General features: G+C 37.6%; 1 protein-coding gene across 1 annotated transcript in view; it reads right to left on the bottom strand.

Annotated features, from left to right (window-relative positions):
- DDX10 (DEAD-box helicase 10) overlaps nucleotides 1–15,154 on the bottom strand; it is a 275,386-nt gene that overhangs the window by 223,054 nt on the left and 37,178 nt on the right. Inside the window, exons 10-11 of the mRNA XM_031016341.3 lie at nucleotides 9,306–9,404; nucleotides 173–260 (exon numbers count right to left, since the gene is read on the bottom strand). Of these exons, the coding sequence (XP_030872201.1) occupies nucleotides 173–260; nucleotides 9,306–9,404 (187 nt within the window). The remainder of the gene's footprint in view (nucleotides 1–172; nucleotides 261–9,305; nucleotides 9,405–15,154) is intronic.

The raw sequence follows: 15,154 nt of genomic DNA, 5'->3' as shown, positions 1-15,154 counted from the left end.
AGGGCTACAGAGTGACTCCATCTCAAAAAAAAATAATAAGCTAGACTTATCTGTCAGCAAATTACACTGCTTGAATATCTGAAACATAAACATGCAACCTAGAAGTAGCAGAAAATGATAAACTTTACTGTTTTTCCAGTCAATGAAAGTATCCAATTGAAAAATGACTTACCCTTTGAGCTCTTTCTTTTAAATCTTGATCTTGAGCTAAAATAGATTCCAATTTTTTCTGGACATCTATAAGTTTTTCTGGATTGATTCTTTGTAACAAAAAGATAAAGGTTAAAATAAGATATCTCAAATTTGGAGACAAAAATAGTAAGCAGCATTTTCCTATTTTCCTCAGTATTTTTAAATGTATAACTATTTCTCATCTATGAATCAGATTAGACGGAAATTAAACTAGACATAAGTTTGACACTCTTACACTCATAACACAGGAGAAAGAAATGACACGTCAGACACTTTCTCCAAACATCCCATGCTGAGTGAAATACTTGGATTAACACCACAGTTAGCATTGGCTACTTAACTCAACAGATAGAAAGTAGTCTCCCATGAGAGATCCATTCTATATGAAACGGAATAAATTAAATCTAATTTTTTTTAAGAGGTCTCACCCCGCTCCCTCAGTGAGGCTGGAGTGTAGTGGTGCAATCATAGCTCACTGTAACCTTGAACCCCTGGACTCAAGTGACCCTCCCCCATCTCAGCTTCTCAAGTAGCTAGGACTACAGGCTTGCACCAACATGCCCGGCTAGTCTGTTGTTTGCTTTTTCTTTTGCAGAGACACGGTCTTACTGTTTTGCCCAGGCTGGTCTGGAACTCCTGGCCTCAAGCAATCCTTCTGCCTTGGATTCCCAAAGTGCTGAGTTACAGGTGTGAGCCACCATGCCTAGCCCTAATGTCATTTTTATAAATGTTTCTGTTTCAGTCAAATATCATAAAATCAATTTCAAGTAATAAACAAGTAGCCAAAGACTGTAGTGATTTCCTTATTTAGAAATTACGCATACTATAACAGAGATGATATCTAACTCTGCCCAGATAAGCTACAGGGAAAGAAAAAAAATTTTTAAAGAGGTCTAGGCTTCACAAAAGAGACCTCATTGTTTCTCTGATTTTAGGCTGAACCACGTTGTTTCTGCAAAGCCAGAATGGTGATAGGTGGTGGTAGGTGAGATTGTTTTTACTTATTTTTATTATAAAAAATTTCAAAATATACAAAAGAAAAGTTAGAGACTTTCACTCAGCCTCAACAATTACCAAGTCACAGCCAGTTTCGTCTCTTCTACATCCTCAACTCTCCTCCCCAAATCTAACCACTCTCCAAATTATTTTTAGGCAAATCAAGCCAGGGTGTTTCAACAGCGCCAATACAAGTAAGATTCTGATGGATCCCACTGATGCTGAATGTACACATCCTTAGTGACAGGAGAGCACAACTCTCTGAAATGGATAGACAACCCCAAAAGTAATTCCATCCAGGAGATTTCATTCTTTCAATCATCAATGCTTCCTGAAGTTAACAAGTTCTCCATCTCATGTTCTCCACTAATAGTCTTCAGAAAAAGCCGTTTAAGACTTTAAAAAAAAAAAAAAAGAGTCAGACTTCTGATATCCAGTTTCCTATGGATGGAGTTTGTAAGTCATCACTCCATCATAACAATAAGTAAAAAGCTGAACAGATTGGAAAAAAAAATTTAAAACTCTTCTTTTATCCACGATAAAAATGGACGACACAGGACAAACCACAGTCCCAACACAGGAAAGAGAGAGGTGAGTACAGGGATCACAGCTTACTTGAGCTGAGTCATGAGCAGAAACAACTGGGGGAGGCAGTGCCTGGGTGAGAGAACCTCAACTGTAATTGATAAAACCTGCTGGAGCCTCAATGTGGACAAGTCTGAGAAATAAAAACTCCAGGAGGACCCATTCATAGGGCAGCCCCACACTCATGAGTTTTACTCCAGGAGCTCAACCAAGTTCTCACAGTAAATATCAGAAAAATTCCCTCATGCTTTCAGCAAAACAAGGGGAAAATGAACCATTTTGAAATATGCCTGAGCACTCTGTTCTTAACTAGTTTATCCTGAGGGTGGGCCTTGTTAATGAGAGTCAAGCCTCCTAGGGTTTTATCTGAGCCTAACTGACCTGAGGGGAGGGAAATGCCCAACTCTAGCCATCCTTTCCCACTTAAGGTGGGGTGATGGGAAGGCAGAGACTGAAAAGAATTTGTAAAGTTCACAGTCCGGAGGCATAAGCTCACAAAAAGACTGAGACCTACTATAGGTCTTAAGAATGCTTTCCCCACAGCCCCCACCCTCTCACACCTTACCACCACAGGACTAACATCACTAAAGGCCTATTTACAGCAATTCTTTTTATAATACCTGGTACACCATATCTATCATGAAAAAAATTACAAGACATACTAAAAGCAAAAAACATAATTTGAAGAGACAGAGCAAGCATCATAACCAGACATGGCAGGGATGTTGGAAGTATTAGGCCAGAAATGTAATTTAAACTAACAGTGACTCATATGCTAGGGATTCTAATAGATAAAACAGGCAGCATGCACAGATGAGCAACATAATAAGATGGAAATCCTAAGAAAGAACCGAAAAGAAATGCGAGAGAACAAAAAGAACTGCAACACAAATTACTAATACCTTTGATGGGTTTATTACTAGATTGGACACAGCTGAGGGAAGAATCTCTGAACTTGATAAAAACCTCCAAACCTGACTGAAAACAACACAACAGAACTTCAAGGACTATGGAACAACTACAAAAAGTGAACATACACATGATGGGAATATCAGAAAGAGAACAGAAACAGAAGCAATGCTTCAAACAGTAATGACTCAGAATTTCCCCCAAACTCATGTCAGACACCAAACCACAGATCCAAGAGCTCAGAAAGCTCCAAGCAGGACAAATGCCCAAGCGAGAGGGAGAGAGAGAAAAAGACAGACTGAGACTATACCTAGGCATATCACTGTCAAACTACAGAAAATTAAATATTTTTTTAATCCTGAAAGAAGTGGACGGGGGGCACCTCATCTATAGAGGAACAAAGACAGGAATTACACCTGATTTCTCAGACACCATGCAAGCAAGGAGAGAGTGAAATGAAATATTTAAAGTGTGGAAAGAGAAAAACCACCAGCCTGGAACTCTGTATCCCACAAAATTATCCTTCAAAAGTGAAAGAGAAACACTTTTTCAGACAAAAATTGACAAAACTTATTGCCAGTAGAATTGCCTTGCAAAATATGTTTAAAAGTTCTTTAGAGAGAAAAAAAATAACGTAAGTGAGAAACTCAGATCTTCATAACAAAGGAAGAGCACATAAAAGGAATAAATGATGGTAAAATAAAATTTTTCTTATTCGTAATCTAAGTTTTTTCAAATTAACAGCCCCAGCGTGTTTAATTATGTATGTTTATGTATATATCTTATGTATATACGCTTATGTATGCTTTACATAAGTGAAATGAATGACATCAATGATATAAGGGACAGGAGGGAGAAATCAGAATTACGTTATAAGGTACTCACACTACCTGTGAAGTGCTGTAGCATTATGTCATTATTTCAAAATGGGCTTGGATTACTTGTAAACGTATATTGCAAAAACATTAGAGCAATCACTAAAAAAAGTGAAAAAGAAAAAAAAAACTGGTATGCTAAGGAGAGAAAACAGTCATAAAATGCTCAGAATCACAAGAGGCAGAAAGAGAGGAGACAAAAGTAAGAATAACAGGGGCAACTAACAAAAAACAGTAACGAATACATTAGATATTCATCCAACTATATCAATAATCACTTTCAACATCAATAGCCTAAATGCATCAATTAAAAGAGATGTTGTCAGAGTGGATCAAAAAACAAGACCCAACTGTATGTTGTCTACAATAAACCAACTTTCAATATAAAGACACATAAATTAACAAAAGTGGTTTGATAAAAAAATATATCATGCTAACACTAATCAAAAGAAAGCAAAAATAGCTATACTAATGTCAGACAGAGCAGACTTCCAAGCAATAAACTTATCAGGGATAAATGGCATAACATAATGATAAAGAAGTCAATTCTCCAAAAAAGCAACAATCCTTAACCTATAGGCTCCTAAGAATACAGCATCAAACTACGTGAGGCAAATACTGATAGAATTGCAACCAGGAAGATGAATCCACTGTTATAATTAGAGACTTCAACACCCTACTATCAGGAATAGACAAATCCAGCAGGCAGAAAGTCAGTAAGAACATAGTTAAACTCAACAATACCATCAATCAACTGGACACAACAGCCATCTAGAGACTACTTTATCCAACAACATAATACACATCTTCTCAAGCTCACATGGAACATTCACCAAAATAAAACACATTCTGGGCCATAAAACACATCTTAACAAAATTAAAATAATATAAATCATACAATATCTGCTTTCAGACCCCACAATGGAATTAAACTAGAAATAACAGAGGCCAGGCACGATGGCTCACACCTGTAATCTCAGTACTTTGGGAGGCCGAGAAGGGCAGATCACCTGGGGTTGGGAGTTCAAAACCAGCCTGGCCAACATGGCGAAACCCCATGTCTACTAAAAATACAAAAATTAGCCAGGCGTGGCGGCACGTGTCTGTAATCCCAGCTACTCAGGAGGCTGAGGCAGGAGAATCGCTTGAACTCAGGAGGTGGAGGTTATAGTGAGCCGAGATCATGCCACTGCACTCCAGCCTGGGCAACAGATCAAAACTCTGTCATAACATAACATAGAAATAGCAGAAAGGTAACTGGAAAATTCTAAAATACATGGAGATTAAACACACCTCTAAATGACACAAGTCAAAACAAAATCAAAATACTTTAAAATTTCTCTTGAATTAAATAAAAATGAAAATAACTTAGCAAACTTTGTGGAATGCAACAAAAGCAGTACTTAGAGGGAAATTTATAGCACTGAATGTATATACAGTCATGGGCCACATAATGATGTGTCAGTCAGTGATGGACTGCATATACAACAGTGGTCTCATAAGACTGTAATGACAGCCAGGAGCAATGGCTCACACCTGTAATTCTAGCACTTTGGGAGGCCAAGGCAGGAGGATTGCTTGAGCTCAGGAGTTCAAGATCTGCCTCAGCAACATAGTGAGACCTTGTCTCTACTAACAATAAAACAAATTAACCAGGCATGGTGGCACAGGCTACTCGGGAGGATCACTTAGGCCTAGGAGACTGAGGCTGCAGTGTGCTAGTGAAGCTGAAAAATTTCTATCACCTAGTGATGTCGCAGCCATCATAACACTATAGGGCAATACATTACTCATCTGTTTATGGTGATGCTGGTGTAGGCAAACACACTGCACTGCCAGTTAGGCACTTACAGTTAGGTATGGTACATAATACTTGAAAATGATAAACAACTATTACTGATTTATTCACCATATTTTTTATTTCACAGTATTTTCCTTCTACTTATAAAAACACCCTCAGGCAGGTCCTTCAGGAAGTATTGCAGAAGGAGGCATTGTTATCATAAATGATGACAGCTCCATGCGTGTTACTGCCCCTGAAGGCCTTCCAGTGGGACGATGTGAAAATGAAAGACAGTGATATTAATGATCCTGACCCTGTGTAGGCCTAGGCTCCAATTAAAAAAAAAAAAATTTTAAGGGAAAACAAACATTTTTAACCAAAAAAAGCTTGTAAAGATATAAAGAAAATATTTTTGTGTAGCTGTATAATGTGGGTTTTAAGCTAAGTGTAATTACAAAAGAATCAAGAAGCTAAAAGTTTATAAAACAAAAAAAGTTACAGCAAGCTAAGGTTAGTTACTGAAGAAAAAAAGTTTAGCATAGCCTACGTGTACAGTGTTTACCAAGTCTACACTTGTATACAGTAATGTGCTAACTCTTCACATTCACGCACCACTCACTGACACCCAGAGCAACTTCCAGTCCTGCAAGCACTGTGGTAAGTGCCCTATGCAGGTACGCTTTTTATCTTTTATACTGTATTTTTACTGTGCCTTTTCTATGTTTAGACATGCTTAGATACACAAATACCTACCATTGTGTTCAATTGCCCACAGTATTCAGTGTACAGCATGTACAGTATTCATGCTGTAAAGGTTTGTAGCCTAAATGCAATAGGCTATACCATATAGCCTAAAATTAATGATCCACTGCTCAAACTTATTCCCATCATTAAGCAACATATGACTGTATTAGAAAGAAAGTACCTAAAAATCAATCATCTACAGTTCCAACTTGGGAAACAGAAAAGGGGTAAATTAAATCAAAAGCAAGCAGAAGAAATAAGAACTAGAGTAGAAATGACTGAAATTGAAAACAGGAAATCAATAGGGGGGAAAAAATTAAACCAAGAGCTGGTTCTTTGAAAAAAATAAACAACTAAAAAAAGTCATAAGCCTATAACCATACTAAGAAAACAAAAGGATACAAGTTATTATCAGAAATGAAAGAAGGAATATCATTACAAATCCCATGGACATAAAAAGGATAAAAAGATTATGAACACCTCTATGCCCACATATTTGATAACCTAGATGAAATGGACCAATTCCTTGAATGACAAAATCTGCCAAACTCTTACAAGAAATAAACACTCTCAATAGGCTACTATCTATTAAAGAAATTGAATCAATAATTCATAACCTTCCAAAACAGAAATCACCAAGCCCAGATGGGCTCGCCCATAAATTCTACCAAACATTTAAGAAAGAAATGCCAATTTCCTATAATCTCTTTCAGAAGACAGAGTCAGAGGGAATACTTCCTAACTCATTCTATGAGGCCACTACAGGGGAGAAAAAACTACAGACCAATATCACTCATAATGATAGATGCAAGTCCTCAACAAATACAAAAAACCTACTGCTAATATCATACTTCATGGTGAGAAACTGGAAGCTCTCCTGCTAAGATCAGGAAAAAAGCAATGATGTCCCCTCTCACCACTGCTGTCCAACATCATTCTAGAAGTCCTAATTAATGCAATAAGACAAGAAAAGGAAATAAAAGGCATACCGATTGGGAAAGAAATAAAACTGGCTTTGTTCACAGATCCATGATCATCTATATAGGAAATCGAAAAGAATGGACAAAGAAACTTCTAGACTAATAAGCAATCATAGCAAGACTACAAGATTGAAGATTAATATACAAAAGTTAATCACTTTCCTGTTTTTATCACAAATGAAAAAGGGAACATCACCACAAATCCCACAGACATCAAAAGGATAAAAAGACTACTATGAACAAATTTGGGAGGCCAAGGCAGGCAGATTGCTTGAGGCCAGGAGTTCGAGACCAGCCTGGCCAACATGGCAAGACCCCATCTCTACTAAAAATACAAAATTTAGCCAGGCATGGTGGCACATGCCTGTAATTCTAGCTTCTTGGGAGGCTGAGGCATGAGAACTGCCTGAACCCAGGAGGCAGAGGTTCCAGTGAGCCAAGACTGCAAGACTGCACTCTAGCCTGAACGACAGAGCAAGACTCTGTCTCAAAAAAAAAAAAAAAAGAATACTATGAAAACCAATTTACCAGCAATAAATAAATGGAATTTGAAACTAAAAACAATACCATTTACATTATTAGCACTCCCAAAAATGAAACATTTAGGTATAAATCTAACAAAATATTAGCACATTGAATCCAACAAGGTATAAAAATCATTATACATCATAACCAAGTGAGATTTATCCCAGGAATGCAAGGCTGGTTTAACATTCCAAAAAAAAAAAAAAGACCTTAATGTACTCCATCACATCACCAGGCTAAAAAAGAAAAAAAAAAAAATCACATGATCTCATCAGATTTAAAAAAAAAAAATTTTTTTTTAACAAAATCCAATATCCACTCATGATCTTTTTTTTTTTTTTTTAACTCAGTAAACTAGGAATAGAGGACAATTTCCTCACGTTGATAAAGAATATCTACAAATGCTGGCAAGAATGTGGAGCAACAGGAACTCTCATTAATTGCTGGCAGGAATTCAAAATGGTGTAGCCACTTTGGAAGACAGTTTGGCAGCTTCTTACAAAATGAAACACATTCTTACCTTCTGGCCCAGCAATCAAGCTCCTTGGTAATATTTATCCAAAGGAGTTGAAAACTTAGGTCTACACAAAAACCTTCACATGGATGTTTATAGCAGCTTTACTAATAACTGCCAAAGCTTGGAAGCAATTAAGATGTCCTTCAGACCTTTGAAAGCTGAACGTTAATCCAACATCCACTAGTTGTAAGACTTAAGTAGGATTAAGGGAACTGCTGAGAAGAATCTAATTGTAGCTTTTTGGTTTTAATATTACTGATGTGGTTTTACATATTTTTATTAAGGGAATGAAAAGATCTTTTCTCTTCTTGATCTATCTTTAACCTTCTATTTAGTAACCTATAAATGACATTCTTTATATAGCACCTTACTCTCCCTGACCCCTCAGAATTCAGACAACTTACTAGCCTTTATGGCAATGTGGTTATTTGCATTAAATCAATACAAATCTGTCCTTTTTATAACCAGGCTATAGCTGGTTATATAAACAAGGTCAAAACAAAACTAACAAAAAAATCTCCTTCAGTAGGTGAACAAAAACTGTTGCGTCCAGACAACGAAATGTCATTCAGTACTAAAAGGAAATGTACTATGAAGCCATGAAAAGACATGGAGGAAACTTAAATGCATACTACTAAGTGAAAGAAGCCAATATGAAAAGGCTAGGTACCGTATAATTCCAACTATAATATATGACATTCTGGAAAGAAAACTATGGAGACAGTAAAAAGATCAGTAGTTGTCAGAGGTTCAGGGGGAGGGGAGGGGAATAAATAGGCAGAGCACAGGATTTTTAGAGCAGTGAAAACTGCCATATGATATTAAAATGGTAGGTATGCATCATTACACATTTGTGCAAGCACACAGAATGGACACCACTAAGAATGAACCCTAGTGTAAACTATGGACCTTGGTGAATAACATCAACATAGGTTCATCAATTGTAGCAGATGTATTCTGGTGGAGGATGTTGATAATGGCAGAGGCTGTGCATGTTTGGGGAATGGGGTATATGAGAAATCTATCTTCCTCTCAATTTTCCTGTGAACCTAAAACTGTTCTAAAAACAGCCTTTTTATAAAAGTCAAACCAGGTAGTTGAATAAATTAGGGGAAGGAGCGAATTAGGTGCACATAATTAAGCAAACAATTTCATGCCCTCATTTTCCTAAAAACATAAAGACAACAAGTAGCTCTTACTTGATTTCCTTCACAGGTACTTTCTTCTGAAGAAGCTGCTGCACCATAGCTTTTTCTGAGGGTAGCAAAATTAACAAAGCTTCACCATCCTCTTTGTACCTAAACAAAAAGAAACAAAATCTTTTAACACATCAATGCAATCTGCATTTTACATTTTAACAGAGTGATGCATAGGTAAACATGGAAACCATTTTTGTCTAACCATTAAATGTCAGAGACTGGCTTTTAATCTCTGATAACAGAAAACTAGGGCTCTGAACACCTCATATCATTTTCATCACTAGTTATCATTCCCAGTGACTTTTAGGCTGTTCCACAGATGATGATCTAAATTCTAAGAAAGAAATCAATTAAAGAGATTTTCTTAAATAGCTCTCTACCCATATAACAAGGAGACAATTTCTCACTCAAGTCACTAGAGGATCATAATAAAGTTAATCTTTGAATAAATACAGCACCCAATATATACTTTTTTAAAAAAAAATCAATTCCTCTTCCTGGGGATTTTATTTACACCTTGGAAGTAAAATTGTTCTGAAGCATTAGTTATAAGAAATAGATCTGTTCGGCCGGGTGTGGTGGCTCATGCATGTAATTCCAGCACTTTGGGAGGCCGAGGCGGGTGGATAACCCGAGGTCAGGAGTTTGAGATCAGTGTGGCCAACGTGGTGAAACCCTGTCTCTACTAAAAATGCGAAAATTAGCTGGGCATGGTGGCGGGTGCCTGTAATCCCAGCTACTAGGGAGGCTGAGGTAGGAGAATTGCTTGAACCCAGGAGATGGAGGTTGCAGTGAGCTGAGATCACGCCACTGCACTCCAGCCTGGGCAACAGAGCAAGACTCCGTCTCAAAAAAAAAAAAGAAAGAAATAGAACTGTTCAAGTAAAATGCTTGCCTCCAATCCATGTTACTTCTCTTCCTTCACCTAGTAAAATCTTATTTCCTGCTGCATCTTCAGAAATTTGTACTGACATGGGCCACAAGACATCCTGTAGTTACTAAGCTTCTTGTGCTACTTGCATACAAATTTTCCCAATACCTTAATGTCAGCCATTACATACAAGCAGTAAAACAGAGAACACAATTGGATACTTGGAGAAATTTTTTAAATAAAAAGAAGAAAAAATCTCAAAGCACTCTCACCAGGATTCATACTATACAATGTGAGAAGCAAATAAACTTTTTACTGAGAAACTTTGTGGTGGGTGGGCATGAACTGTAAAGAACATAAAGAAACAGAAGATGAAAATCCCTGTCTCCAGTGATCTAATGTTCCTGTTAACTAGAAAAAACAAACACACAAGTAAAACAGTCAAGAGAACAGTCACAAAACAGTAAATAAGTAGGTGCTAAAGGACAACCATGGGCAATAAACACCAACTCAGAAAGGAAAAGAGGCCACTCAGGGTTAGCCAGAGAAAAACAAAAACATGTCATAGAATATGAAATGAAATTTCAGGTGGGCCTTGAAGATGGAAAAGAAATACAAGTTTAAAGCTGTCCCCCTAGGCAGTATTGGACTAAACCATCCATGCAGCCAGAAGTCATTAGCATCTAAAGTAGTGAAGAGAATAAGGTACTACAAAGGAGGAGAATGGCATGAACAAGGGAGTGGAAGCCAGAAAATACAAGGAAAATGTATTGAAGAGTGAATAAGAAAAAGAGAAATTCCACTGAAGCCAGCATACACAAACAGCAGGAAAGATTGCTAGAAACGTACATGAGAGCCTGCTTTTAGAGGCCCCAGAATGTCTCTGCATACAGAGATTGAATACCACCAATATGTAAGTAGAATTTTATCATCAAATGCTGGAAGGAAAAACTGGCTTTGACATACTGAGAGGTGGCACTGCCTGGAGAAACCAACATCTAAACTAAGACCTAAAGAATAATTAGGATTTGTCCGACATTAGGGGAAGGGATATAGATGGGGTAGTCGAGTTTTCCATGGGATAAGGCACCATTTGAGAGTCCAGTGGATACTTTCATCTTCTTCACACCTACTTGCTTTTTCTAGTCAACAGACAGGGGACAGAGGGATGCTGAACATACAATTTACTACTTTCACCAATTATCTGTTTTAGAACTGAAAGACTAATACCAAATACCTTCCTCATAGTATTTTAACACAAAATAATATGACTCAAAGATCTTCATCTTCATTCACTAACAAAATTATGAATTTAAAGCAGACCCCTAAGCAGTATGGGACCAAACCATGTATGAAGGCAGCATTTACTAGCACATGAAGCAGTGAGGTGACACACTGAGCAGACAAGATAATGGAGAGATGTCGTTAACTTCTGAAGCTCTCACACTCCACCAAGGAAAGATTGCAGGTCCAAAGAGGACAGGAATCAGTTAATGCTGACTCCTAAGCAGTACACTTCCAAAATGCCCTTGAGGCAGCCAGACTCTTGAGGTTAAGCGAATTACCTTCAGAAGTAGAAAGGCTTATTCTGTTTGGAACCATAAGGACAGAGAAGAACAGTGGGCTGAGGGCTAGGCAACAGTCAATCCTTTTAATACTCTATATTCAAGTTCATAGATGGCAAGATGAAATAAATAGGCCCACAAATCTACATCGGGCAAGAACTTTGGCAAAGAGTAAGAGAACCTAGGAGACCAAAAAGGCATTCACTCAATGTTCTCTCATGTTCCAACTGACTCCTAGAAAGGAATAATAAGGCTAGTCACACCTCTGTCCATCTCATCTACTCATTCCCAGGGAGCACCTGGGAGGATGAGTCAGGACTAAAGTCACAAAGGGCCCATGATCAAACCTTTTAAAGCCACAGCTAACAGACTATATATAGAAGGCTACACAAGGTTAAGACAAATAGCAACAGTGGAATTTTAGAAGAAAAAGACTCCCAATGGAAAATGGAAAATGCCCAAAGTCAAATCCATAAGGCAAGCACCCATTAAAAAGATCACTGGCCATTTTACCTATTTTACATTACACACATCTTTTCCCTAAAACATAAACCACAAGTTATCTCCCACATGCTAATACCAAAAGTTCCCCAGTAAGCTTTTATTCTAGAATAAAAGCACTTCTTAAAAGAAGGCATAAGAACATTTCACTTTTTTAAAAAATGCTTGCAAGAACAAAGTCTATTTACCCATGAGCAAGCTTTTAGATTTCAAAAGCAATATTCAAGGCCAAAGGCTAAACATATAAGAAATAAGTGTTCTTCAAAAGATCTACACTTTAGGCCAAGCGCGGTGGCTCAGGCCTGTAATCCCAGCACTTTGGGAGGCCGAGGCAGGTGGATCATGAGGTCAAGAGATCGAGACCATCCTGGCCAACATGGTGAAACCCTGTCTCTACTAAAAATACAAAAACTTAGCTGGGAGTGGTGGCACACGGCTGTAGTCCCAGCTACTCGAGAGGCCAAGGCAGGAGAATTGTTTGCACCTGGGAGGCAGAGGTTGCAGTGAGCAGAGATCGCGCCACTGCACTCCAGCCTGGAGACAGAGTGAGACTCCACCTCAAAAAAAAAGATCTACACTTTAAAATTCTATATTTAGACAGATTTGTTTTCAAAACATATTTATTTCAAATCGATAAACTGTATTTATCATGTACAACATGATGTCTTAAAGTATACACATTGTGTCTTATTATACACACATTGTGGAATAGTTAAGTCTAGCTAATTAAAATATGCATTACCTCACAGAGTTATCATTTTTGTGGTGAGAACATTTAACATCCACTCTCAGCATTTTTCAAGAATACAATACAGTATTATTAACTAGTCACCATGACGAATTATTTTAACAGAGTCTAGCCACCCGATAAAAAGCATCTGAAACAAAATTTCATTTTTGCCATCAGTATCAATACTATATTTAATTTATGCAGCTCTTCCAAATTTATGAAAAACATTTTTTGTATTAATATATAAACTTGCAGATCTTAAAAGCAAGCAACCAGTAGGAAGTAGCAATACAAAATAGTATTTCTGAGAGCCCAAGAGGTTGGCCTAAAATCAGCTGGTTACTAATATCAGAGACTTTAAACTTCTAAATCCACCACTTTTTCAGTTATACCAGAATTCCCTCCAGAAACAAGAATACTCAACAGATTGGTCATGATTGTCTAGCTGATACCAGGAAGCTTATCTCCACATCCTGCAGCTCACTAGTATTTCTAGTTAAAATAGGAATCCAGTCCATTGGCTTGGGTGTACCAGTTAATTCTTCCACTGAAATAACCTTCAAACAAACTAGAGCCAGAGGCAGGAAAAAAGCCCTGCCATTCTAGCAATAATTTGCCTTCTACCCATGAGCCAATAATCTTTAACTACTCAAATTCAGATTCTCCAACCCATCAACTCCATTCTAGTTGGGTCTTTAATTGTCCCTTAAACTTTGCTCATTCATCCTTTCCACTATTGTCCTACCATGGTCTGTGATACGCTATTCACAACTGCCTAGCCACCCTCAGTTCTCTTAGCCTGGTTCTCCATGTTACAAGTTAGGTTACAAAAAGTTTATTTAGAACAATCCCATTTTTGTAACTAGAAAAAATATATACAGACATACACAAAAAAACATTTCTAAGTGGTAGATTTTAGGTGATTTTAATTGTTTTGTCATCATTGTCTAGAATCTGTACAGTGAGTAAGCATTATTTTTGTAATACAAGTTATTAAAAATAAGTTTTTTTAAAAAACTATGTTTTTAAGACCTATATCTTTTGTTTCACTCTTACCTTATTTAACATACATCCTAGTACTACCAATATCAGTATATTTCCTTATCTTGATTATTAAATTTGAGGGCATGTGTCATGTGTCATGTGTCCCTAAAACATGCACAACAAATATTTGGTGAGTGAACACTAGAAGCTGTTTCAGCAGATAAAACTCCAAACTTTGCCAGGCGCAGTGGTTCACGCCTGTAACCCCAGCACTTTGGGATCCAGGCGGGTGGATCACCTGAGGTCAGGAGTTTGAGACCAGCCTGGCCAACATGGCAAAACCCCGTCTCTGCTAAAAGTACAAAAATTAGCCAGGTATGGTGGCGCACCCTGTAGTTCCAACTACTCAGGAGGCTGAGACAAGAGAATCACTTGAACCCGGGAGGCAGAGGTTACAGTGAGCCAAGATCACGCCACTGCACTCCACTCTGGGCGACAGAGTCACAGACACTCAGTCACAAAAACAAAAAAAAAAAAAGAAAAAGAAGAAGAAGAAAGAAAAAACACCAGATTTAGAGTCAAAAGAACTGGGTTCCAGTCCTGTTGTACTATTAGCTATTAGCTATATAACTTTAGATAAAATAAATCACTATTTACTACATTTTCTTATTTCTACATTATACAATTGACTGATTTATGTCCCTTTAGGATCTAAAACTCTACAACTCTGACTACTGATATGCTAGTCACTGCTCACAATACAATAATCAAGTGGAGAAAGGGAGATATTTGTTGGTTACGCTCTACTATCGCACAGTCCTCTCTTTTTCCCGCCCTGTATCTCCTTCTATTCTCCCTATACCTCAGCCTTACCTATGACAACCATCCCCAAGATTTCATGTCACTGGGGGAGAACAGTGCAGTCTGTTATGCAGGTGCAGAAAGACAGCCAGAAGGGATCTGAGTCCAACTGTTCTGTTCCTCCTGCACAACATGGTACAAAGGAGAGCTTATTCCAAGAAAAAGAGTATCTCTGACTTATGGAATGTCTGACGATTCTATACTAGATTTAAAAAAGGAAAAAAGAACAGGTTTGGAAATATTCTGGGGAAAAGAAAGTCATCTGCACCTTAAGATCTCAAATAACAAACAGGTATACCATGTCAGGCCCAATAGTGACAAATGATGTTCACTGTAA

This window comes from Gorilla gorilla, chromosome 9 (assembly GCF_029281585.2).
Source record: "Gorilla gorilla gorilla isolate KB3781 chromosome 9, NHGRI_mGorGor1-v2.1_pri, whole genome shotgun sequence".
NCBI classification, from domain to species: domain Eukaryota; kingdom Metazoa; phylum Chordata; class Mammalia; order Primates; family Hominidae; genus Gorilla; species Gorilla gorilla.
This window is presented reverse-complemented; position numbering and strand designations above follow the sequence as displayed.